At 44.9% G+C, this 26,222-nt stretch overlaps 1 protein-coding gene across 2 annotated transcripts in view; it reads right to left on the bottom strand.

The window, feature by feature from the left end:
* MAL (mal, T cell differentiation protein) overlaps positions 1 to 26,222 on the bottom strand; it is a 187,749-nt gene that overhangs the window by 12,086 nt on the left and 149,441 nt on the right. For both annotated transcript variants that reach the window (XM_029594336.1, XM_029594335.1), the window contains exon 3: positions 10,650 to 10,769. In XM_029594336.1, coding sequence (XP_029450196.1) covers positions 10,650 to 10,769 — 120 coding nt within the window. The remainder of the gene's footprint in view (positions 1 to 10,649; positions 10,770 to 26,222) is intronic.

Here is a 26,222-nt window from a genome sequence, read left to right as displayed (position 1 = left end):
ACCCCTGCCTTGATATGTTACAAGACGCACAGTACCGCTGACCATGCAAACAGAAATCCTGCATAGAGAGCAGATCAGCCTTTACGTGTTGCCCAAAGCAATCAATGCAATTATCCTGGGCTTACCATGGCATGTCCGCCAGGTGTCAGTGTGGGTCTAGTGGGTCGTCCGCTAGGCAGCACCAACTCTGCCACAGCACCAAGGGTCCACCACCACCAGATACATTACACCAATGAAGAAGCTGTGCTACCTTATGTCTCTCTGTATACAGGCCTTCTGACATCAACACATTACTTCTAACAACAAGATGTGTAACCGTTTCCATTTCTGTTCTGCAGAATCTGCATTTGTCCGTTTTACCAGTCTTTTCTATGCTGGCTGTGAACCATTTAGTCTGCAGTGCATTACCCTGTGCTGCAATTACCAATCTCACTTCCATAGGTTTAAATTCACCTCTTTTCAACCATTGCTGTGTCAAATCTTGATCCATGTGCGGTGGCTGAAGTAACTCTCTGTACTTCCCTCTTCACTTATGCTTCTGCCAATTATCCTTCCTTGTTTGCTTATCTAATTCTTTAAGGAGTTTCTTCTCTTGGTTTGCACATTCTGTAGCTTACCTTCATGCACTGATAGATTTCCAGTTATTCCTTTTATTCGTCGGAATGATTGGCCTAGCTTAAGAACTGAGATTGAGAATGGTTGCTCACTTTCATACTTCTGCATATGAATGCCATTAAGTATGTTTGAAGGCCTATTATGATATCTCTAAAAGTGAAATCACTTTCAATAAGAACCAATACTACCTCTAGGGAGGTACAATCTCGGCAAAAACAATTTTTTAAAATAAAATAAATTACCTGATGGGGGTGGAGGAGCTTTCCTGGGACAGCTGAAACAGGACACAGAACTGGATGTTCAAAAATATAGAAACATAGAAATGACGGCAGAAGAAGACCAAACGGTCCATCCAGTCTTCCCAGCAAGCTTTTCACTTTTTTTCCCCATACTTATCTGTTTCTCTTGTCCCTTGCAAGTGACTTTTTTGTTCTATTTCCCTTCCACCCTGCCATCGATGTAGTTAGCAGTGCTGGAGCTGCATCTAAGTGAAGTATCAGTGCTGGAGCTGCATCTAAGTGAAGTAACTAGCTAATTGTTTATGGGTAGTAACCGCCGCCATAGCTAGCTACTCCCACGCATGTTTATCCAGCCTGTGCAACTCAGTCCTTGTTGGTTGTTGTCCGAATTAAATCATCTTTTCATCATTCCCCCTGTCATTGAAGCAGAGATCTTTTCATCATTCCCCCTGCCGTTGAAGCAGAGAACTATGCTGGATATCATTGAACGTGAAGTATCAGGCTAATTTGGTTTGGGGTAGTAACCGCCGTATCAAGCAAGCTACTCCCCTGCTTTTTTGTGGATGCAAATCCTTTTTTTTTCCACTGTTTTTTTTTTTTTTTTTTTTGCCGTTGAAGCATAGAGCAATGTTGGAGTCGCATTAACCGTGTGTATGTTTATTTAATTAGGATATTAATCTCCAGGTAGTAGCCGTCATTCCCGCAAGCCGCCCCCATGCCTCTTCACTTCATTCACATCCTCTATACTTTATGGATCCACAGTGTTTATCCCATGCCTCTTTGAAATCCTTCACAGTTTTGGTCTTCACCACTTCCTCCGGAAAGGCGTTCCAGGCATTCACCACCCTCTCCATGAAGAAATACTTCCTGACATTGCTTTTAATGATTGTTTCAAAAAGTAATGAATGTCCATGATGTAATAAATGAAAATACAGATAAATGTCCTTTCTCTCTGTGCAACTGACTCAGGTTCCTGGATGGGTTCCTAGCACCTCTTCACTGAGTGGCCAGAAAACCCAAACTTTGGGGAAAGTTCTATTCTGCATAGGGTCCCCTTACAGCAAAGAACAGTCCTACTGGAGTCCTCAGTTGATCTGAAGTGTCTACCCAGACTGTGCCTGTGCCCCAGGGGATGAAGATCCTGTGGAGGGAGGGTCTTTTGATATTGTCATTCTCTCTTCTTTAAGTATATCATCTTTCAGTACGAAAAGGTCCAAATCCCAGGAATGAGCTGATACAGCCCCAACCCCAAATGAGGAGGGGTGGCATAAAGAACCTCCTCAAAACCAAAGGTCTGGCCAAAATTCTCTGAACAGGCAAATATCTTCTTGGAGAGAGCATTGTCACTTTAGCCTCTTTTCTTAGATGGAAGTAGACAGATTTTCAGTTTCCTGGCCTCCAGATCTTGGGGGTTGCCATCTCCAGGAAGCTCCAGGTTCTCACCTCTAGTCTCAAAAAATCCTCAATTTGATCAAAACTCCCAGTCAATATCTCTATTAATTTCAGGGTGGCCCTACACTGACAGAAAATGCCTGGTAGGTATTTCAACCAAAAGTTCACCTAAAGAGGAGTCTAGGTGTAAACCACCCTAGTGAGATGGGATCCCCTCCCACTTTGTTAGGTGTCCCTAGCTGAGTGTTACACTTGGGTTTCCCTGATGTTACAGGGAATATGGGGTGAATAGGGGTCACTTCCAGAAGCCCCCTCTCCAATTATGTATAAACAGAAAGGCCCGTAGCCCACCCAATCTAGTCTCCCAGTAGTAGGGAGGGAGAGCGGAGGTAAAGAAAGAGCAAGGGAATGGATTAAAAATAATAAATTCACTATACCAGATATTCTATCCAATGTGTGTTGTTTTTATTAAACTTAAATCACACGGACAATTTATAATACTTAACTTCTCTGGGTTTTTTTTTTTAGAACTTGTTATCTATCAACTACTGCTGAGAAAATATCAGATAAGTGCAATATTTTCTATTTATTTTTTTCCAATAAACCGATTCTTTAAATACTACTAATATACTATATAAGAAATTGGGTCTTTGTGCTTTTTTTATGTTTTTCAGGTAAGCAGGACCTTTGGAGTTTATCTTGGTAAGTATAGCACATGCATTTCTTTCTTTACTTTTCTTTCTTTTTTTTCAGTCTTTTCCTATTATGACCTTTACTGTCTCTTTAATATCTATTTGTCTTTATTCTGTCCCTTATATATTTTTTCTTCTTTCTGTATAGTGATGGTGTGTGCACACACTTATCTGATTGCTGTTTCTTCTTCTTTCCTATCTTCTTCTTTTTCCTTTCAGTCAATGTCTCTTTTGTTGTCTTCTCCTTTAGCTACTACGCTATACTATAAATAATATAAAAAGAGAGACTAACTCCTTGCGACCAACTATCTTCCACAAGCTATGAATCATTGGGTTCCCTAGGTGAATGTGTCCACGTCTTATTGTTGACTGAGACTAGCTAAATAACAAAATAAATGATAATTACAATTGCCCTATCTATGGACAAAGGCAGGTCCCTAATTGTAATGTCTTGCACTCACTCCACAAGCTTACCATATTCTGCTGTCTCTGGTAAGTGTTTCTTTATTCAATTTGAAGTATTCTTTATTATAACATCTCAGTTCCACAATACTGAGTGTCTCTTGGTGCAAATGTTCCTTTTGTCCACCCTGTATAACTCCTTGTCATATGGAATTCAGCCTTGCTAATAGGATTTTATTTGAGTTAACTTATAAATAAGCTTAAATCCTTAGCAAGCTGTCATATCTTTGTAGCACATTTTTTTCCTTTAGGGCTACTAGGAAACAATGATCTTCTCAGATGGCAAGGGACATAGGAGATTGTAGAGAAGTAAATTCCAGTAAATTATAAAGGCGTATCAGCTGGATACACAAAAGAAAAACACACACATTTACCACATCAACCTGCTTAAGAAAAGGAATACTGAGATGGGTGCCCTGGGAACAGGAAAAACAAGGGAAAGTTATTTAGGACAAGAATTCTTAAAAGACATAGACATCACCATGCTAGAAATAGATGATCAGTTATCAACTAGTGAGAAAGAAGAGCTAAGTTAATCCATTTTAACAAATGATGCGTTTTCAAGGGTTCCAAGGTAGACAGAAGTAATAAGGTACAAACTCACCAGTCTCCTCCCCTCTCCTGACATGCTACCTGCAATTTTCTCTCCCACTTCCAGAAGATGACAGTGTTTTGGACAGGTGTTCAAATTCATAAAGTTGGGCTGAATGGGGAGGTTTTGTGAAGGAAAGCAAATGTTGCTTACCTGATGTAACAGGTGTTCTCACAGGACAGCAGGATGTTAGTCCTCACAAATGGGTGACATCGAGGATGGAGCCCAACCACGGAAAACTTCTGTCAAAGTTTCAGGAACTTTGACTGGCCCCTACTGGGCATGCCCAGCACGGCACTAACCCTGCAGCCAGCAGGGGTCTCCCCTCAGTCTTGTTTTTATAGCTACAGGCAGTGCCGAAAAAGAGATTAAACGAACCCAACACCGCGGGGTGGCGGGCGGGTTTCGTGAGGACTAACATCCTGCTGTCCTGTGAGAACACCTGTTACATCAGGTAAGCAACATTTGCTTTCTCACAGGACAAGCAGGATGGTTGTCCTCACAAATGGGTGAGTACCGAGCTGAGGATGTCCTGACTTGCACCAAATGTACCCAACGGCGTGCAACAGGCACAACAACTGGGGTGTAATTTGGGAAAGGGCATCCGCACCCTACCGGGAAGGTGGAAGGGTGTTGGTACCTCAGGTTGGAAAAAGGTTACGCAAGACAGATTGGCCGAAGATGGAATCCTGTCTTCCAGCTTTATCCAAACAATAGTGGGCTGCAAAGGTATGGAGAGAACTCCAGGTTGCAGCCTTGCAGATGTCAGGAAGCGGCACCGATCGAAGGTGTGCTACTGAAGTTGCCATGGCCCTCACAGAGTGTGCTTTGATACGGTCTTGGAAAGGAATGCCAGCTTGCTGATAGCAGAAGGAAATGCAGTCCGCCAACCAGGAGGAAAGAGCCTGCTTACCCACAGGTTGACCTAACTTGTTAGGATGGAAAGAGACGAATAATTGAGTGCTCTTCCTGTGGGTAACTGTACGGTCTAGATAGAAAGCTAGAGCACGCTTACAGTCTAGGGTATGCAGAGTCTGTTCCCCTGAGTTGGAGTGGGGCCTGGGAAAGAAGATAGGTAGTATGATGGATTGATGAATATGAAATTCCGAAACTACCTTAGGTAAAAATTTAGGGTGAGTGCGGAGTACCGCCCTGTCCTGCAGGAGTTTAGTGTAAGGCGGATAGGTAACTAGGGCCTGTAATTCACTAACCCTGCGAGCTGAAGTAATAGCCAAGAGGAATAACACTTTCCATGTGAGATATTTTAGGTCACAGGAGTGCAGAGGTTCGAAAGGCGGCTTCATCAGGCGGCCAAGAACCAGATTAAGATCCCAAGATTGAGCCGGAGGACGTAAAGGTGGCTTCAAATGGAGCAAGCCTTTAAGAAAGCGGGTTACCAGGGGTTGTACTGAGATAGGGACACCCCAATACCTCTATGGAAGGCGGCTATCGCACTAACATGCATTCTTATGGAAGAGGTCTTTAGACCTGATTCTGATAGATGCCACAAATAGTCCAAGAATTTAGAGATTGGACAGGAAAGGGGATCAAGGGACTGAGAAGTGCACCATGATGTATACCGTTTCCATTTGTAAGAGTAAGATTTTCTTGTGGAAGGCTTTCGTGAAGCGATCAGGACTCGAGAAACCGAATCGGAAAGGTTGAACGGCTGAAGGACTAACCTTTCAACATCCATGCCGTCAGGGACAAGGCTTGGAGGTTGGGATGAAGGAGGCATCCGTCGTTTTGAGTGAGCAGATACGAGTCCTGTCCCAGAGGAATGTGCCTGCGGATGGAGAGATCCTGGAGTATGGGAAACCACACTTGGCGTGGCCAGTGCGGTGCTATCAGGATCATAGTTCCCCTGTCCTGACGCAGCTTCACGAGAGTCTTCGACAGAAGAGGAAGTGGAGGGAATGCATAAAGTAGACCGGTTGTCCACGTGAGGGAGAACGCATCCCTCGGCAGAGAGTGCTGGCTCCGAATGAGAGAGCAGTAATTGTCCACTTTGTGGTTCTGAGGGGACGCAAAGAGATCTATGTAAGGATAACCCCACTTTTGAAACAGAGAGGTCGCTACTAAGGGATTGAGTGACCACTCGTGTGGTTGGAAGACACGGCTCAGCTGGTCTGCCAATACATTGTTCACTCCCGGCAGATAGGTGGCCTTGAGGTACATGGATCGGGAGAGGGCTTCCGCCCAGATCTGCGCAGCTTCCTGACACAGAAGGAAGGAGCCTGTGCCTCCCTGCTTGTTTATGTACCACATGGCCACCTGGTTGTCTGTCTGAATTAAGATTGCTTGATTTGATAGGCAAGCTTGTAAAGTTCTGAGAGCGTAGCGGATTGCTCGTAGCTCCAGGAAATTTATCTGGTGTTTGGCTTCCTCTAGTGACCAGAATCCTTGAGTCTGTAGATTGTTTACATGGGCTCCCCAACTGATGTTGGAAGCATCGGTGGTGAGGATGACTCGGGGATCTGGCGGAAGAAAGGGCAAGCCCTGTAGGAGGTTGACTTGATTTGTCCACCAGGCCAGAGACAGACGGAGTGAGTTTGTGATTGTAACAATGGAGGACAGAGGCTGAAGAGACTGAGTCCATTGGTGTCTGAGAGTCCATTGAGTGACCCTCATGGCCAGACGTGCCATGGGAGTCACATGAACTGAGGAAGCCATGTGTCCCAGGAGAATTAGGAATTGGCGAGCTGTAGCTGTGCGTTGCAACTGCAGCTGGTGAGCGAGGGACAGTAGAGTCTGTGCTCTGTGAAGAGGAAGGTAGGCCTTTGCTTGTAAGGTGTCCAAGTCTGCCCCAATGAAGGATAAGGTTTGAGATGGGACTAAGTAGGATTTCTCGTAATTGACAAGAAACCCTAGAGAAAGCAATGTCTGAATTGTTAGAGTCAGGGAGGACCGAGCTATCTGCTGGGTTGGGGCCCTGATTAACCAATCGTCCAGGTAGGGGTAGACGTGGACACCTTCCTTCCTGAGGAATGCTGCTACCACCATGAGACATTTGGTAAAGACTCTTGGTGCGGATGCTAGGCCGAAAGGTAGTACTTTGTATTGGTAGTGGTTTTGGCCTACCAGAAAACGCAGGTACTTGCGATGAGATTGTGTGATCGCAATGTGGGTATATGCGTCTTTCAGGTCTAGGGAGCATAGCCAATCTCCTCTTTGTAGGAGGGGGAGTAGCGAGCCCAGGGTTACCATCTTGAACTTCTCCTTGTAAAGGTACTTGTTGAGAGCCCGTAGGTCTAGGATGGGACGAAGTCCTCCTGATTTTTTGGGATCAGGAAGTACCTGGAATAGAACCCCAGTCCTTGTTGTAAGAGAGGAACGGGTTCTATAGCGTGTGATTGTAAGAGAAGAGAAACTTCTTGCTCTAAAAGAGCAGAGTGATCGGTATGTCTCCACGCCTGCAGAGGTGGGGAGTCTGGAGGGAGAGACTGAAAGTTGAGGTGGTAACCCTGTGCAATGATTGTAATGACCCATTGGTCTGTGGTGAGTTGTTGCCACGGTTGTAGAAAGTGGCACAGCTGTCCTCCTACTGGTATAGATGGAAGAGGAGCTTGGCAAATGCTCTCTAGCTGAAAGTCAAAAACCTGCAGCAGGGCCAGGTGGTGGCGCTGCTGTTGGCTTTTGTTTGTGGGTCTGGCGAGGCTGAGCTTTACGGTAAGATCTTGCAGGCCTAGACTTTGCTGATGAGGGATAAAAGCTTTGTGGCCGGGAGAAAGGCTTTTTAGAGTCTTTTCTAAATGGCTGCTTAGAAGGCAAATCAGGAGGAATAGATGAGAGCTGTTTAAGCATCTCATGATGATCCTTCAATTCAGCAACAATTTGTTGAATTTGTTCACCAAACAAATTATCCCCTAGGCCCATCGTCTGGCTGAAATTGCTGTTGCAGAAATCCTAGTGGAAGCATCAAAGATGTCATAAGCTGTTCGCACTTCATGCTTCCCAGCTTCAAATCCCTTATTTAAGAGGGAGTGAAGTTGTGGCTGGAATTGCTCAGGCAAGGAATCTGCATATTCTTGTAACTGTTTTAATATGACTCTATTGTACTGAGTCATATAGAGTTGATACGAAGCTATTCTGGAAATCAGCATAGCTCCTTGATAGACCTTCCTACCTATACTATCTAGGAATTTGTTGTCCTTAGTAGGAGGTATGGAAGAGTGTGGTTTTTGTCGTTTAGCTTTCTTCTGAGCTGATTCTACGACTAACTGAGGTTTCTGGAACCCAGGAGCTGACTGAACAAGATATGTAGAGTCAGCTTTTTTGTTGACCGGGGAAACAGTTGCTGGAGATTCCCAATTCTTTTTAAGGAGTTCTTGAAAAACCTGATGAATGGGAATGGATGTGATGATTTTTGGGGCATCCAGAAATTGGAGCAGTTCCATCATCTGGTGCCTGTCATCTTGTTCAGATTGGAGCTGAAAAGGAACCAACTCTGACATCTCCTTCACAAAATTTATGAAAGAAAGGTCCTCAGGGGGAGAACGCTTTCTACTCTCTGTAGGAGAGGGTGGTGAAGGTAAATCATCGGTGTCAGAAGAGGTGTCATCACCCCAAGTATCATAGGGATCTGGTTGATGACCTGGAGGAGCCTGAGGCAGTTGAATGCCGGAGGGTCCTGGTTGAGGCTCTGGGATATTAGCCGGAATCACCGAGGGAATCGAGAAAATCCTCGATGGAATCGGTGCCGGTGCCGGTGGAGGCACCGAGGGAACCGGTGTCGGCCTCGATGGAGTCGGTGCCGTCATCGGAAATCTCGGTGGAGCCGAGGTACGTATTGCCCCCGAGGATGATATCGGTGGCGAGGGACGTCCTGGCATCGAGGGAACGATTCCCGAAGGGGGAATTCTATACGGTGTTTCTCCACCCGATGAAAAGTCCACCGGTGACAGCGGTCTCACCGGTGCTGGTGCCGGTGACCCAGGCAACACCTGTGGAAGGGCTGTAATGAGCGCTTCCATCCGGTGTAGCAGCGGTGCCAGTGCTGCCGCAATGGGTTCGGTGGTTGGTTCTACGCTCGGTGCCGGTGTCGGTGCCGGAGGAGGTTGGAACCGTGTCAGCGCCTTATCAATGGCCTCCTGGACCAGCCGGTCCAGTTCTGCCCGGAGACCAGGGGTAACTAGACCCGGCTCGACGGGAGAGGGAGGCTGAGGCTGAGCCGGAGGGGCCACCGTCGCCGGTGGGTTCGCGGCTCCCAAACCCAGAGGGGGTGAGGGTTGCCTCGGTGCCTGCGAATCAGGAGTGGTCGGTGCCACTTCTGATCGAGGCTTTTTAGGCGGTGGCTCAGTCTGTACGGAGGTCGATGACGTCGATTCCTCGACAGGCCGAGTCTTATGACGTCGATGGCGATGTTTTTCCTTTCGATCCCCTCGATCATCAGGGGAAGGAACGGGAGTCGATGGCCGGGAAGCCATCGATGGTGGGCGGTCACCGAAGGGTTGTCGATGGTGGTGAGACCTCGACGGTGCCGGTTCCGATGACGTCGATGCAATCGATGGCGTTGGGGTACGAGCGTGGAAGAGGAGCCCCATCTTCTCCATTCTGGCTTTACGACCCTTGGGTGTCATAAGAGCACATTTGGTGCAAGTCAGAACATCATGCTCGCTCCCCAAACATAAACGCAGACTCCATGGGGGTGTGTGATGGACATAGTTCGGGTACAGTCCGGGCACCGACGGAACCCCGATGCCATGGCGGAGAGCCAAAAATTTAGCCGCGGGACCGTCGACTGACAACAGGCCTCAAGGGCCAAAGTTGACGGAAGTCGACTAAAACAACGGTAAAAAACTTACCAAAGTTTAGCTGATGAAAAAATTTGTCGAAGGGAGACCCCTATGGGGCAAATTTTCTTCAATTTTTAACTTTTGAATTCCTGTCAGGAATGTGGTCAAGAGCTCTTTCACTGCGTGGCTACTGCTGCGCGGAAAAAAGAAGACTGAGGGGAGACCCCTGCTGGCTGCAGGGTTAGTGCCGTGCTGGGCATGCCCAGTAGGGGCCAGTCAAAGTTCCTGAAACTTTGACAGAAGTTTTCCGTGGTTGGGCTCCATCCTCGATGTCACCCATTTGTGAGGACAACCATCCTGCTTGTCCTGTGAGAATATATGTTCCTAACTAGAGACTCTATTCTCCAGGCCCCAAGAAAGCTGTCTCTGGAGATGATGCAGATTTGCTGAATCAGCTTACAGTTCAGGTAGCTTGCCAAGCAGGAGCTACCCTCCAGACCGGGTAATGCTAACTTCTGATCAGCCACTACCCTACTCAAAGAAAACCCAGACAAAAAGGCCTTGTAGTAACATGGAAGTGTCTAGAGAAGGGAAATGGAGGAGCAAGATGGAGAATGATGCAGGGGCGAGTGGCGCCTCCGCTGACATTTTCAGAAGGCTGAATGCTGCTATTTCCAATAGGATTGCGAGTTAATAACAGAACTTGTATTTTCCATTAACTAAAGGTCTTTGGGTCCTTTCATAATATAAGTTTACAAAAGCTGCCTGAGGTTTACCTAACAGCTTACTTTAAATAAAAAGATCCTGTAATGATATCATGCTATGTGCTAGAACCATTCATGTTCTAGCACATAGAATAGTATGCAACTTATCAAGACTACTGCTAAGTGTTTTAATTTGAATCATATAAAACAACACTTACCACTGCTGCAATGTTTTCTTGATAAACTTTGTATGGTGACAGATAGATTCTTGTAGCGACAGCTTGCAACACTGCAGCACTCAGGTAGAAGAGAGCAGCAAGACAGTGGTAGAAAGCATCCTAGAAGGATATCAATCAACACAATTAATGAAAAATAAATACGCAGAAATGTGGCTGGTTGTGAAATTTGGAAGTAAAAGGGTTACAAGTCTGAGAAAACCTATTTGGTAATTCAGAATTTATGAGTCTGATTTACAGTTAACAATGAACTGAAATACAGAACAGTCAATTTTTTAAAGTATTTTTACTCAGAGATTAAAAGACATTTTCTACTTAGTTGTACACTAAAAAATACTCTTCCAAATTTTAAAAGGCTCGCGCGCATAAATTTCAGAGGTTACGTGCATGGCCTGGCCTCATGCATGCAAGGTGCATTTTCGGAAAGGTCCAGCCACACACGTAACTCCTGTTACACGCCAAAGTGCCGGGCCTCTCAAAATGGGTGGGCTGGGAGCAGGGTGTGGGCCGGGACAGCACGCTGAAAATACTTCTGCTCTGGAGGAGCAGTAAGTATTGAAATAAAAAACGTTTGGGTAGCTAGGTAGGAGTTAGGGGTTGGGGTGGAGAGGGGAAAGGGGATGAAGGGGTAGGGAAGATCTCTTCCAGTCCACTTCTTACTTGGAGCAGGTTGGGAGGGAACTGGAAAAAAGGCCGATAGCATAGCCACACGTAATTTGAAAATTCCACCCCCCTGCACGTGCGAGTCACGGGCCGCCCACACATGCATGCACATGAATGCGGGCTGCCTGGGAACTGCACATACATGGAAACACGCGGGTCTTAAAATTGACCCCACTGTGAATAACTTAGCTACCCACATAAGTGCATTTAAAAGTTATGCTTATATTTTGTCAGCTGCATAGTAGGAGTTCACCAAGACCTACACCAGTTCACACATACCTTCCTCGGTTCACCCATTCCCTCCCACCATTTGCTCCGGACCTCTCATTCAAAAATTGCAAACAAAAGTGAAGAGAATTGATTAGCAGGTGTAAAAGCATGGTACATGTTTTGAAGTATGTGCATATTCTATTTATAAAATATGTAAAATTTGAGCCTACTTTGAAAGCCACCCCCCGGAACACCCTCATTGAAAATAGAAAACAGTATTCCAAACCAGTGTTTCCCAACTTCTCCTGCAGATCCACCTACCCAGACAGGTTTTCAGGATTGCCACAATGAAGATGCATGAAGTAGATTTGCATACATTGAGACGTAGTGTATGCAAATCTATCTCATACATATTCACTGACTGGCTAAGCATGCCTCCAGGATAGGGTTGGGAAACACTGTTCCAGACCATATAAATGTGTGTGAACAGAACAGAGAAGTGGGAAAAGCATGAAAAACCAAAGGCAATTTCACTAGATTTTTTTGAATGGTTTAAAGTTAAAGCTGACCAGCCTGCAATAGGCAAATATACAGCGTCTGCAGATTGGAGCTGAAAAAAGAAAATGGTGCAATACAGAGAGCAACAAGGAGAAGAGAGTATAGAAAATGGTAGTGTGTTTTTGGGGGGAGGGGAGGCTTGCAGGGGCATACAAAAGCAACTTCTGAGGTGCAGCAGAAAAAGCAGCATCCGTCAAGTACAACATAACAGATCTTCACAGACTCAAAGAACCTTATTTACTGAAACACTGATGGCTTTGAACATGAAGGAATGGTGGGATAAGGGGCATGAGCTATGGTTTCTGCTGGGTGTTTCAGCTCAGGAGGGGGAAGGGGTATTTCTGGGAATGATCTGCTCAGGAGGGAGGATGCTCCGCAGGAGGGAAATTGTTGTTGGGGTGGGTAGGCAAGTGGTAATCACCTTTTCAAACCTGCAGCCAGAAGACAGGGTCTGGTTTGCCAAGGCCGGGAGATACATTGGCCTGCAAATGCTCTCAGCCAATGTTAACTACACCTCTTGAAATACAGTTGACTTTTTTTTTTTTAGCTTAATGTAAAAGTCACCAGGTTTAGCACAACATGCTTTAAGCTATTTTAATATTAATGAGCTAATATTTATGCAATACAGCTCATTAATATTTTCCATGTGTTAGGCTTAATTTTATTGCATTATTGGTAACACTAACACTTAAGCATTACCAATAACGCATAGTAGCACATACTTAACAAGTGCTAAGCACCACATTTCGCATTAATGTATAATAAGGCAGCCTAGTAAATAGACCCGTGTTTTTATATTTATCAAGTGTACTAAAACATACAACCAAGTACTGCTTTTTAACATGGATTTGTTTATTTGTATGTGTACCCTCCCCCCTCCCCAGGGCACATAAAATGTGAGAGAGTTCGGCACCTGAGTAGCTGTGTCAGTCTCTCAGGTAGGGTTCAGAGGGAAATGTGGGTCAAGCAGATGGTGTAGTGAACCCAAGCCCAGAGGCTAGAAGGGTGTGCAAAAGTCATAAACTATCTAGGGTTCTCCTTCGCTGAGAAAATACCTGCATATGACTGCAACATTTTTCTTGCTTCACAACCCCATTTACCAGAAAAATAGAACTTACTCCAAGAAATATTCCAAACAATCAAAATTTAATTTCTAGTACTACCAGCAGTCAGAGTATGAAATAGAGTTTAAGTGTTTTATATATCGCCATTCCATGTGAGAATCACTAGTTCATAACTGTTTACAGGACACTTATAAATAAATGAAGAGAAAAATAAATGATAAATAGGTTTGACACTCATAGGAAAATGATGGGATACTGAAGTAGATGTTCATTCAGTAGTATACAAGGTAAACAGTCGGGAACAAGGGTGAATAACAATGACAGACACAAAGAACATGAGGAGATTTTAGGGGGATAAAGAGTATAGAGGTATGGCTCAGGACCTATTTAAGTTTTTTGAGTTAAGGAGAGTTGGTGGTTTCAGACTGTAGGCATTTCTGCATAGCCAGGTTTTCAACTCTTTCTTAAATTTCTTATTGACTGATATTGTTGAAGGTCTTCAGGCACGGAGTTCCATAGCTTTGGGCCAGTAATTGATATCGCCCTGTCTCTTGTTTGAATTAGATGAGTGTTTCTTATGGTTGGGATTTCTAGAAGTCCTTTCTCTTGGGATGTGAGCATTTGTGGGGGGATATGTGGTTTAAATGTTATTCCCATCAGATCGTTGTTCGAATAAATGTTGTTGAAAATTATTGTAAGTACTTTGTATAATATTCTTGACTGTACAGGGAGCCAATGTGATCATATTTCCTTTTACCAGACAATAGTCTAGCTGACCATTTTGTAGAAGTTGTAGTGATTTTAAATGATTAGCAGGAAGTCCTAGTAGTAAGGAATTAGAGTAATCAAGGTTTGAGAGTATTAGAGATTGTAATTCTGTTCTGAAATCTGCTTTGCTTTGTAGGAGTTTCAATCGGCTTGGGATTCTCAGTTTGTAGAAATCAGATTTGATCAGTTTTCCAATGTGGGCTTTCAGCGTTAGATTTTCATCGATTTGTACTCCCAGATTTCTCACTTTAGTTGCTGGGGATAATTGGAAATTTCCAAGATCTATTCCTGGAGGAATAGATTTAGGTGAATTTCTGTTCAGCCAAATTAATTCATTTTTTTTAGGGTTCATGGAGAGTTTCAGTTGCACAAGCTTCTCTTTTATTGTGACCATATATTCGGAAATGAGTGATGCTATTTTTTCAAATGATTTTGACAGATATAGAATTGAAGATCATCTGAATATAGAAAGAAGTTTAATCCTAGCTCTGTTAGCAATTTGCACAAGGGTAGCATGAAGATGTTAAAAAGTGTTGCAGATAGCGCTGATCCTTGCGGAACACCTATTGTGCATTGGAATGTATCAGATAGGTTATTGTCAAGTTTAACTTGGAAAGATCTGTTTGCGAGGAATAAGGTGAAATAACAGTACATTTCCATCAATCCCAATGTTTCTCAGCTGTTGGCAAAGCAAGTCATGGTCAACAGTGTCAAAGGCTGCTTTTAAATCAACCAGCACTTGGCAGTAAGATTCATTAGAGTGGAAGCCCCGTAAAATAAGGTCTGTTAAGGATTGAAGAAGTGTTTCCGTTGAGCGATTTTTTTCTCGATTCCAAATTGGTTTGGATATAGGGTATTTTTGTCATCTAAATGAAACTCTAATTGTCGGATCGATACAGTAAAATTGCGGGAGAGCGGGCGAGTGCCCGCTCTCCCGGCGCTCGCACAGGCCACTCTGTGCGCGCGATACAGTATTTTAATTTATTAAAATTAGGGCCGGTGGTAAAAAGAGGTGCTAGGGACACTAGCGTGTCCCTAGCGCCTCTTTTTTGACAGGAGCGACAGCTGTCAGCGGGTTTGACAGCCAACGCTCAATTTTGCTGGCGTCGGTTCTCGAGCTCACTGACAGCCACGGGTTTAGAAACCGGACGCCAGCAAAATTGAGCATCTGGTTTTCGACCCGCGGGCCTATTTCAAATTTTTTTTTCTATGTTTTTTTTACTTTTTTTAACTTTCTGGACCTCCGACTTAATATCGCCATGATATTAAGTCGGAGGGTGCACAGAAAAGCAGTTTTTACTGCTTTTCTGTGCACTTTCCTGGTGCCCGGAGAATTTCTGAAAGTAAAATGTGTGGCTTGGCTGCACATTTTACTTACTGAATCACGTGGGAATACCTAATAGGGCCATCAACATGCATTTGCATGTTGCGGGCGCTATTAAGTTTGGGGGGGTTGGACGCGCGTTTTGGATACGCTATTACCCCTTACTGAATAAGGGGTAAAGCTAGTGCATTGAAAACACGCATCCAAATGCTGGCTAACATTGTGCTCCGTTGGAGCGCACTGTACTGTATCAGCCTGTGTGTAAGAACTGCTTTTTAAAGAATTTTTGCAAGAAAGGTTAGGTTGGAGACTGGACAGTAATTATCCCAATCATCATATTTTCTTGATTTGTTTTTCAAAATTGGTTTTATAACTGCTTGTTTTAGACCTAGGAGCATATATCCTTCTGCAAGAGCAAGGTTGACTAGCATTCAGGCCTATCCTGTAAAGTGCGGCTGCGTTTACCCTGCTCCTAAGCCGCTTTTAACTCACGTTCCGGCCGCGTTAGCCCTTCCTGCGATCCCAAATCCCCTTCAACCTACTCCTACCGCGTCCTAAATTCCCCGGGCAACCCCTTCCGCCCGCGGCATGTATATTGCATGCAAACGAGCGAATTAGCTCGATATTGCATGCAAACGAGCCAATTAGCTATTCCCCTGCATCCCGTAACCCCCGCCCCCGACTACCGCTAACCTTTCCCTGCCGTTTTGTCGTGCATTTAACCTGCAAACTTACCGCCTACCCTGACCCAGGCGGTAGAGGCATGGGTAAGGGTAGGTGGCAAGCTTTCCCCCAGCCCCCGCTCACCTGCCCCCGCCGCGATCATGGGTGCCGGTCTCCGTGGCAGCCCCAGTCCTCTCCCCTACTCCCGAAGCCAAAAAAAAGCGAAAAAAACGTTGCAGCCCCCCTCCGATGTCCGGACTGGGGCTGCCACGGAGACTGCAACGGCAAAGTGACTTTTCAGTGTCCCCCCTCCTCTCGGAGCAGGGCGGAAAAGCTGCCTTGCTCCGGGAGGAGGGGGGACACTAGCAACGGTGAAGCAATGGCGAACACAGCACAGAAGCAACGGCGAAACGACTTGTCAGTGTCCCCCTCCTCTCGGAGCAGGGCGGAAAAGCCCCCTTGCTCCGGGAGCAGGGGGGACACTAGCAACGGTGAAGCAACGGCGAACACAGCACAGAAGCAACGGCGAAACGACCCGGAGCAAGGTGGCTTTTCCGCCCTGCTCCGAGAGGAGGGGGGACACTGAAAAGTCGTTTCGCCGCTGTCTTCGCCGTTGCTTCGCCGCTGTCAGTGTCCCCCCTCCTCCCGGAGCAAGGCAGCTTTTCCGCCCTGCTCCGGGAGGAGGGGGGACACTGACAAGTCGTTTCGCCGTTGCTTCTGCGCTGTGTTCGCCGTTGCTTCACCGTTGCTAGTGTCCCCCCTCCTCCCGGAGCAAGGCGGCTTTTCCGCCCTGCTCCGAGAGGAGGGGGGACACTGACAAGTCGTTTCGCCGTTGCTTCTGCGCTGTCGCTGCCGTTGCTTCCTGGTATCTGTCATTTCAAATGACATTTGAAATGACAGATACCAGCGTGACGTGAAGCATTAGGCCTGCGCACCCAGGATCCTGTATAGGCGCTCTATCCAGTATCCTGGGTTGCGCGGGCCTAAGGCTTTTCGGACGCGGCTTACATTTACATATAATTAGGCTTCAGGATCGAGCGGTAGGTGAGCTGTACTGTGCGGGCGGTAACCGCAGGTGCCGTAGGCACTAACGCAGCTCTTCCTACCGCTCGGTACTGGATAGGCCTGATTGTGATTGTAGGGATTATGTTTTGGTTTATTTGTTTCAGCAAGGAGGCTAGTATCAGGTGAAGTGGATCAGCAGCTGGTTTAGTTTAGTTATGATTTTGCTAATCTCCAGTTTCGAGACTATATCAAATGATGTCCATTTATCAATCGCATGAAGGTCATCCAATTTGTTAATTGGGTTGTTATTGGTGATTTACTGTTTCAACCTCAGGATTTTTTTCTGTTAATGCTGTTGCGTAGTCATTACATGAATGTTTTGTGAAGTTATTGTTTGTTGTTTGGAAGGAGGAAGGGTCTATTATTAGACTCTTAACTGTCTCGAACAGAAGTTTTGAGTTGAAAATAACACCATGTATTTGTTTTGTGTAATAGTCTTTTTTGGATTTATTTATTGGTGTTCTATAGTGGGAAAGCTGCGATTTTGTATTTTCTTAGTGATTCATATGTAGGGGTTTTTTTACCAGAGTTTTTCACGTTTTCTTAGATGTTTTATTTATTGTTTCAGTTTTTCATTATACCAGGGGTTCATTTTCTTGAGATTGTCATTTTTTTTGTTTGTGGTTTTGGTTTGCACTGGGCTGTCTTTGTTTGCTATTTCCTTGATCGTTTTTTTCCCACGAATCAAATGCCTCATCATAACTGTTTAGATTTAGCTTGTTGATTTTGGTGTTAGTGTTATTTACCTTGATATTTTGAATATGTGAATGTCAAACAGTTCTAAACATATTTTGTACACCGTTGTGATGTGATTATGAATGAAGGTATAGAAAAGCTTTTAAATAAATAAATAAAATAATGCATTTGTTACAGTTTTGGTTTTAATTTTCCTTCTGAATGTTTAAGAGGATTTGTTTTCATAGTTTTTTTTTCTAAATGTTTTTTATATTTTAGATCTGTATTGATTAGATGGTGGTACTTCTTTATGTTTATGTTTAGTATTATGCTGTAGTTATCAGGATTAGCGAATATGAGATCTAGGGTATTGCCTGCTTTATGGGTGGCATCAGTGTCGTGTTCAGTCCATCCTAAGGCTTCTATTGCTTCTAGGAAGATATTGCAAGAGATGGATCTAGGAGAGTCATTTACATATAGATTGAAGTTTCCTACTATTATTGTTGACTCTGGTGTAGGGAATTCCTTTGTGAAAAGTTGGATTAGGGGAGAGCAGCCCTTTTGGAGTAGGCCGTGAGGACAGAATACCAATCAAATATTAATTTGTTTTGATTTTAAAATGGCAACTTCGTAAGGAGGGTAGATTTCAGGTTTTTTTGTGTTAATTTGAGTTCCTTTTTGCAGATTATTAGTAGGCCTCCACTTTTTCTTTTTGGTCATGGTGTGTGAAATAGGTTGTAATTTGGATAAGACAATTGGTTTAATAGAACATTGTTCTTGTCATTTAGCCAGGTTTCAGTTATGCAGAATATTGTTGATTATTGTTCGTTAATAATGTAATTGATGAGTGGGATTTTCCTTGAAACGGACTGCACATTCAGTAGTAGTAGGGAAATTATTAGGCATGTTTGGTTTTTGGTGTTTGCTGTGTGTTGTAGAGTTTTATTAGTCTTGTTTAGATTTTTGTTATTGTTGTTCATTATGCCACCATTTTTTCCCTGAACTGTTATTGGTTGTATTGTGATTTTTAATTCTATGTTTGATTGTGATATGATGGATGTAAAGGCATGGGTGGAGACCTCATGTGATCCTCCAGCAGTTTCTTCAGGTGTTTCCAGCGACATCTTCAGGTAGCAAAGTATCACTGATTAGTTCAGAGCATATAGGCTTACACAGCCAGGTTGAGGTAGTTGTAAAATATAAAAAGAAATACAAAAAAGAGCAGCATCTGAGGGTGATTATATCTGATGATCTTTGAATATTTGAATATTTCAAAGGTTTCCTAGCCTTGTCAATGGAAAGGAGGTTCTAGAACAAAGGGGTCATGGGATGAGGGTGAAAAAGAGAAGACTCGGGAGTAATTTCAGGAAATATTTCTTTGCAGAGAGGAGGAAAGTGAATGCATGGAACAACCTTCCAGTGGAGGTGGTGGAGGTAACACAATATATGAATTCAAGAAAGCATGGGATAAACGTGGAGGATATCTGAGGGAGCGATGGGAATTGTAAAGCTGAATTAGTTGGATGAACAGGCAGACTAGCTAGGCCATACGGTCTTTTTCTGCCATCACATTTCTTTGTTTCTTTAAGTGCTTCCATAACTATTTGTACTTGTTGCATTAGGATACCCTTTTACAAATATCTGCTCCCCATTCTTCTATTCAATAGCTCATAAGAACATAAGAACATGCCATACTGGGTCAGACCAAGGGTCCACCAAGCCCAGCATCCTGATTCCAATCCAGGCCATAAGAACCTGGCAAGTACCCAAAAACTAAGTCTATTCCATGTTACCATTGCTAGTAATAGCAGTGGCTATTTTCTAAGTCAGCTTAATAGCAGGTAATGGACTTCTCCTCCAAGAACTTATCCAATCCTTTTTTAAACACAGCTACACTAACTGCACTAACCACATCCTCTGGCAGCAAATTCCAGAGTTTAATTGAGTGAAAAATAACTTTCTCCGATTAGTTTTAAATGTGTCACATGCTAACTTCATGGAGTACCCCATAGCCTATTATCCGAAAGAGTAGATAACTGATTCACATTAACCCTTTCTAGACCTCTCATGATTTTAAACACCTCTGTCATATCCCCCCTCAGCCGTCTCATCTCCAAGCTGAAAAGTCCTAACCTCTTTAGTCTTTCCTCATAGGGGAGCAGTTACATTCCATTTATCATTTTGGTCGCCCTTCTCTGTACCTTCTCCATCGCAACTATATCTTTTTTCAGATGTGGTGTCCAGAATTGTACACAGTATTCAAGGTGCGGTCTCACCATGGAGCGATACAGAGGCATTATGACATTTTCCGTTTTATTCACCATTCCCTTTCTAATAATTCCCAACATTCTGTTTGCTTTTTTGACTGCCATAGCACACTGAACCAATGATTTCAATGTGTTATCCACTATGACGCCTAGATCTTTCTTCGGTAGTAGCTCCTAATATGGAACCTGACATTGTGTAACTATAGCATGAGTTATTTTTCCTTATATGCATCACCTTGCACTTATCCACATTAAATTTCATCTGCCATTTGGATCCCCAATTTTCCATTCTCAGAAGGTCTTCCTGCAATTTATCACTCTGAACAATTTTGTTATCATCTGCAAATTTTATTTCCTCACTTGTCATATTTCTTTCCAGATCATTTATAAATATATTGAAAAGTAAGGGTCCTAATACAGATCCTTGAGGTACTCCACTGCCCACTCCCTTTCACTGAGAAAATTGTCCATTTAACCCTACTCTCTGTTTCCTGTCTTTTAGCCAGTTTGTATTAATCCACGAAAGGACATCGCCACCTATCCCATGACTTTTTACTTTTCCTAGAAGCCTCTCATGAGAAACTTTGTCAAACGCCTTCTGAAAATCCAAATATACTACATCTACCAGTTCACCTTTATCTACATGTTTATTAACCCCTTCAAAAAAGTGAAGCAGATTTGTGAGGCAAGACTTGCCTTGGGTAAAGCCATGCTGACTTTGTTCCATCAAAGTAAGATACATTTTCCCAATTCTCATCACTTCTCACCATTCATTATTCTTCCTTCTCTCTGAGAAAACTTTGGATATCAGCCCCAACATCCAAGTATACAGCACAATGCAATTCAGTTCTCTCTATTTGTTACACAGTATCTGTTCTCCAATGATCAGGAAACACTGTTCAAACAAGATTATTTCTCTCAGCCCTCATTCAGGCAATCAGGAGCTTTCCTGATGCCCTGGTTCTAATTCTATTTCAAAATTCTTCTCCTACCTCGGGACTCTCCAAACTTCACTCCACCTTCTGGGACTAAAGTTGGGTCTCCTGATCATCTCTTCTTGAGGAAATATTCCATTTCTTGGCTGATTTTCTGATGAGGAGAAATGCCTTCTATGTCAGCCCTTTCCTTGTGAGGGGGGAAAGCTCTTGCAGGGCCCTCTTACATAAGGCACAGACCAAAGCTGAACCTATACCCCAGATGGCTTCCCTCCAATGACTCCTTGCCAAATGTTATGTTTTAACTTGGTTAGTGAACCCTTGGGTCGTGGAGAGAGCTGACTCCACCCACAGGGAGGAGCCCTATGGGGACTCTCCACGACAGACATGGTCTCAGCAGTGATGGACACAGGAGTCAGAGAATGTTTATTATACAGCAAGAGAAACCCAAGGAGTGGGTTTGGATACTTAGTTCTGAAATAAGAAGTCCTGGGATGGATTCTCCAGTAGTGAATCACAGAGCGGGGTAACCCAGGGAATGCTTGCTTCTTGGTAAGCCTTGTGTGTGGTAGCTCCGGTTTGTGGTCCACAGCATGGGGTAGGTCGGAGGTAAATGTAGGAAGCTGGAACAAGACAGCGTGGATCCGGTAGTGGTCCAAAGAGTGGGGTAACCCGGAGAGTACTTGCTTCTTGGTAGACTTTGTGCGTGGTAGTTCCGGTAGTGGCCCGCAGCATGGGGTAAGTCGGAGACAGATGTTGGCAACTGGTACAAGACAGCGAGGATCCAGTAGTGGTCTGCAGAGCAGGGTAACCCAAGGATCTGCACAGCGAGATGGAAGCAGTACTGTAGAGAAGGTCTTGTACTCACTTTGCAGTAGTAGCAGCAGCGGAGACCAGAAGCAGGAAGAGAAGGGTTGTCTGAGAAGCTGCTGGAGGAACTCCCTTAACTGGAGACGGTGAGATAGGCAGAAGAGGCTCTCCGAGGAGCGGATAGTCCTGAGTGCAGCAAAGCCCTCAAGGAGCAGGTACCTGGGTCACTCAGTCTGGAATGCTGGAGCAGAAAGGCGAAGCGTCTCAGAGGGACGGAATAAGCAAGATGGAATCCTTGCTAATTCATAGCTAGGAAAGTCAAGTAGGCTTAAATACACATAGGCAGTGACGTCATGTGGATGGGACGCCCCTGAGATTCCCACCATGACGTGCATAAGAAGGAGGCAGTCACACACGCACGTGCCCTAGGTCTCACCAATACCAAGATGGCGACCGGGATCGCCCTCAACATCCCAGGAACACCAAGGAGGTTGGCGTGCAGAGGCAGAGGCAGCCATCTTGGCCAGAATCGGAGCTACTGGACAAAATAAGATGTGCAGCAAAGGTCGCAGCCGCCTGTGACTGACGGGTGCAACAGTACCCCCCTTCTTAGGGCCCCTCCCAGGGGTTTCGGCTTCCTTGGGTGAGTTAAATGAAAACGATGTAACATGTCTTTGTCAAAGATGTTGACAGCAGGTTCCCATCTGTTTTCTTCTGGACCGTATCCTTCCCATGAAATTAAGTATTCCCAACACTTTCCTCTTTTACGTACGTCCAGGATGTAATCTACTTTGTATGTGATGTCCTCTTCAGCATCCAGAGGCTGTGGATCTAGAGTCTTACGCGAGAATTCTGAGAGGATAAGAAGCTTCAGCAGTGAAATGTGGAAAGCATTGTGTATTTTCATGGATGATTGTAACCTCAGACTGTAGGTCAAGGGACCTAGGCGGCGAAGGACAGAGAAAGGTCCCATGTAACGTGGAGCAAATCTGAGGCGGAGGTACTTGGTACTGAGCCAAACCTTGTCTCCTGGCTCAAACTGTGGTGCTGCTCTGTGATGAACATCGTATTGCTTTTTGGCCCATTGACCTGCTTTGTGCAGAAAGTCCTTAGTTTGAGTCTAGAGTTGATGAATCTCTTCAGCTGTAGCCTGAGCCGCTGGTGATGTACCTATCAAAGGTATTGGAAGTGGTGGCAATGACTGACGACCATATACAGTCTGAAATGGAGTGGATCCAGTGGCAGAAGCAGGATGAGAGTTCAGGGCGAACTCAGCCCAGGGTAAAGGTTCTGCCCAATCACTCTGCCTAGTGTTGACATAGTCATGAATGAATTGTTTGAGAGTCTGATTCATTCTTTCTGTTTGCCCATTTGATTGGGGGTGATATGCTGATGTCAGGTCTAATGCAACGTCAAATTTACGACACGGCGCCCTCCAGAACTTGGCGGTGAATTGAACACCTCTGTCGGAGACGATATGCTTAGGCATCCCGTGCAGGCGGAATATGTGTTGTATGAATAGTTTGGCAAGTTCTGGGGCAGATGGTAGTCCGGGTAAAGCCACAAAGTGTGCCATTTTTGAGAAGTGGTCCGCTGTGACCCATATAGTATTGTTCCCGCTAGAAGGTGGCAAATCAATGACGAAGTCAGTCATGATGTGCGTCCATGGTTTGTCTGGAACTGGTAACGGCTGTAGGAGGCCCCAAGGGCAACCGGCAGGAGGCTTTTGTCTGGCGCAGGTAGCGCAGGATTCAACGTACACTTGGACATCCTTTTTCATAGATGGCCACCAATAAAAACGTTGAAGGGTGGCAAGCGTACGGACCTGTCTGGGATGACCAGCTAACCAGGAGTCATGAGCCCAGATCAGAAGTTTCTTCTGAAGATTTTGAGGAACCACTGTTTTACCTGCTGGGACAGAATGGGTAGCAGCCAGAATTATCTTCTCTGGGTTGATGATGTGATGGGGTGCGTGAGGGACATCTTCAGGTGTAAAGAGGCGTGAGAGGGCATCTGCCCAGATGTTTTTATCAGCAGGACAGTATTTGAGCAAGAAATCAAACCGGTTGAAGAATAGTGAATACCGAGCTTGGCGATGGTTGAGTCTTATGATCAGTGAACATTGTTATCTGGTGTTGAGCACCTTCTAGCCATGGGCGCCATTCCTCGAATGCGAGCTTGATAGCAAGCAACTCTTTGTCTCTGATACCATAATTTCTCTCACCTGGCGAAAAGCATCTCGAGAAAAATGAACAGGGATGAAGAGTATGCATATCACTGTGCTGACTGAGCATGGCCCCAGCGCTGACATCAGAGGCATCAACCTCAACGATGAATGGCCGATGAGGGTCAGGATGATGTAAACAGGGTTTCTTGAGGAATGCCTCCTTGAGAGCTTGAAAGGCAGAGATGCATCTGCAGACCACTGTAATGGGTTTGCTCCTTTTTTCGTCATGGCAGTAAGTGGCACTGTTAGGGTCGAGTAATTCTTAAAGAACGTCCGATAATAATTAGTGAAGCCTAGGAAATGATGGAGAGCTTTAATACTGGTAGGCTGAGGCCAGTCTTGTATGCTTTTGGTCTTCTGGGGAATCTACTTGGAAGCCTTTGTTAGACCCAATGTATCCAAGGAAGGGCACAGACTCGGTGAAATTAACACTTCTCGAGCTTGGCGTATCTCGCAGCCTCTGCAAGATTTTGATGACATCAGCTTGATGGCTCTGAACATCACTGAAAAAGATAAGGATATCGTCCAAGAATATGACCACACACTGGTATAAGTCTCGCAGGATGTCTGGTATAAGTCTCGCAGGATGTCATTCATCATATTTTGAAAAACGGCCGGGGCGTTGCACAGCTCAAATGGCATCACCAAATACTCGGTGGCCATCACGAGTATTAAAGGCCATTTTCCACTCATCCCTTTGATGAATGCGGACAAGGTTGTAAGAGCTCTTTAAATTTAACTTCATGAAGATTTTTGTGCCTTGGAGCCGATCAAACAACTCTGAAATTAAAGGTAAAGGATATTGATCCTTGATGGTAATTTCGTTCAGACCTCTATAGTCAATGCAAGGGTGAAGGGATCCATCCTTCTTGCCGACAAAAAAGAATCCGGCTCCTGCAGGCGACTTAGATGGTCTAATGAATCCTTTCTGTAGATTTTCTTGAATGTAGGCCGACATGGCCTTGGTCTCTGATAGTGAGAGTGGATAAACTCTTCCTCTGGGAGGCTCTGTGTCTGGTTTCAGGTTTATTGCACAGTCAAATGGTCTGTGTGTTGGGAGCACATCAGCTGCTTGTTTAGAAAATACATCTTGGAATGATGCATACTGTGGCGGAAGACCGGGGGGGGGGGGGGGGGGGGGGGGGGGGGGCAGTAGTAGTGGCCATACATGGTAATGGGGTTACTTATTTCAAGCATCTGTCATGGCAGGTCAGACCCCATTGTGATAATTCCATTGAAGATCAGCTGAACTGAGGAGAATGGTCTTGTAACCATGGGATGCCCAGCACTATGGGATGGATAGCTTTCTTGAGAATTAGAAACATGATGGTCTCAGTATGCAGGGACCCAGTGCGTAGGCAAATGGGTTGTGTAGTGAGCGAGACATCTCCTGGCAACGGCTCACTGTGTATGGATGAGGGAAGCAGCAGTGTGGGTACAGGTTCGGTAGGAATTTGTAGATGTTCCACCAATCTTTTCAGAATAAAATTTCCACCTGTACCGGAATTGACTAGTGCTTGTGTGGCGAATTCAAGAGGCCCAGAGATGATAGAGACCGGGAGAGTCAGTGGAGGAGATGGTGCAGTCAGACCTAGGAAGAGTCCTCCAGCGGATCCTAGGTCTGCATGTTTCCCGAACAGATGGGACAGGTTTGGACTGCAAGGCCAGTCTTCCCGCAATACATCCAGAGGGCCCATCTTCTTGCGAAAGCACCTCTCTTTGGTGGTTAAGTGGTCACGGCCTAATTGCATGGGTTTGTCTTCTTCTTCAGGATTGGGTAATGCCTGGACCGGAGCTGAAGGCAAGGAGCGAGGGCGATTACATCCGGAGGAGTGTTTCTTGAAAGGTTTTACCTCAGCAGATAGTTCTCAAATAAGGTGGTCAATCCTTCCAGCAAGGTCGATGAGAGCATTTAGAGTGTCGGGCAACTCTCGTGTGGCAAGTTCATCTTTTATACGGGAGTTGAGGCCTTCTAAGAAAATAGATCATAAACAACCCGAATCCCATAGGAGTTCAGAAGACAGGGTTTTAAATTCAATTATGTAGTGCGGGATTGGCTTAGACCCTTGTTGGAGGTGTAGGAGTGCTGAGCCAGGTACAGACTGGCATACAGGGTCATCAAATACAGATTTGAAGAGCATCAGAAAGCCAGGCAAATCATTCAGGATTGGATCATTGCGTTCCCATAAGGGTGAAGCCAAAGCCATGGCTTTTCCATCCAACAAGGACAAGATATACGTTGCCTTGGTAATTGCTGTAGGGAAATACAGCGGTTGTAAGGAGAAGTGCATACAGCGCTGATTTAGAAAGCCCCTACACAACAGGG

Source organism: Rhinatrema bivittatum, chromosome 3, assembly GCF_901001135.1.
Source record: "Rhinatrema bivittatum chromosome 3, aRhiBiv1.1, whole genome shotgun sequence".
NCBI classification, from domain to species: Eukaryota; Metazoa; Chordata; class Amphibia; order Gymnophiona; family Rhinatrematidae; genus Rhinatrema; species Rhinatrema bivittatum.
The sequence above is the reverse complement of the archived record's forward strand: the minus strand, read 5'-3'. Positions and strand labels throughout refer to the sequence as shown.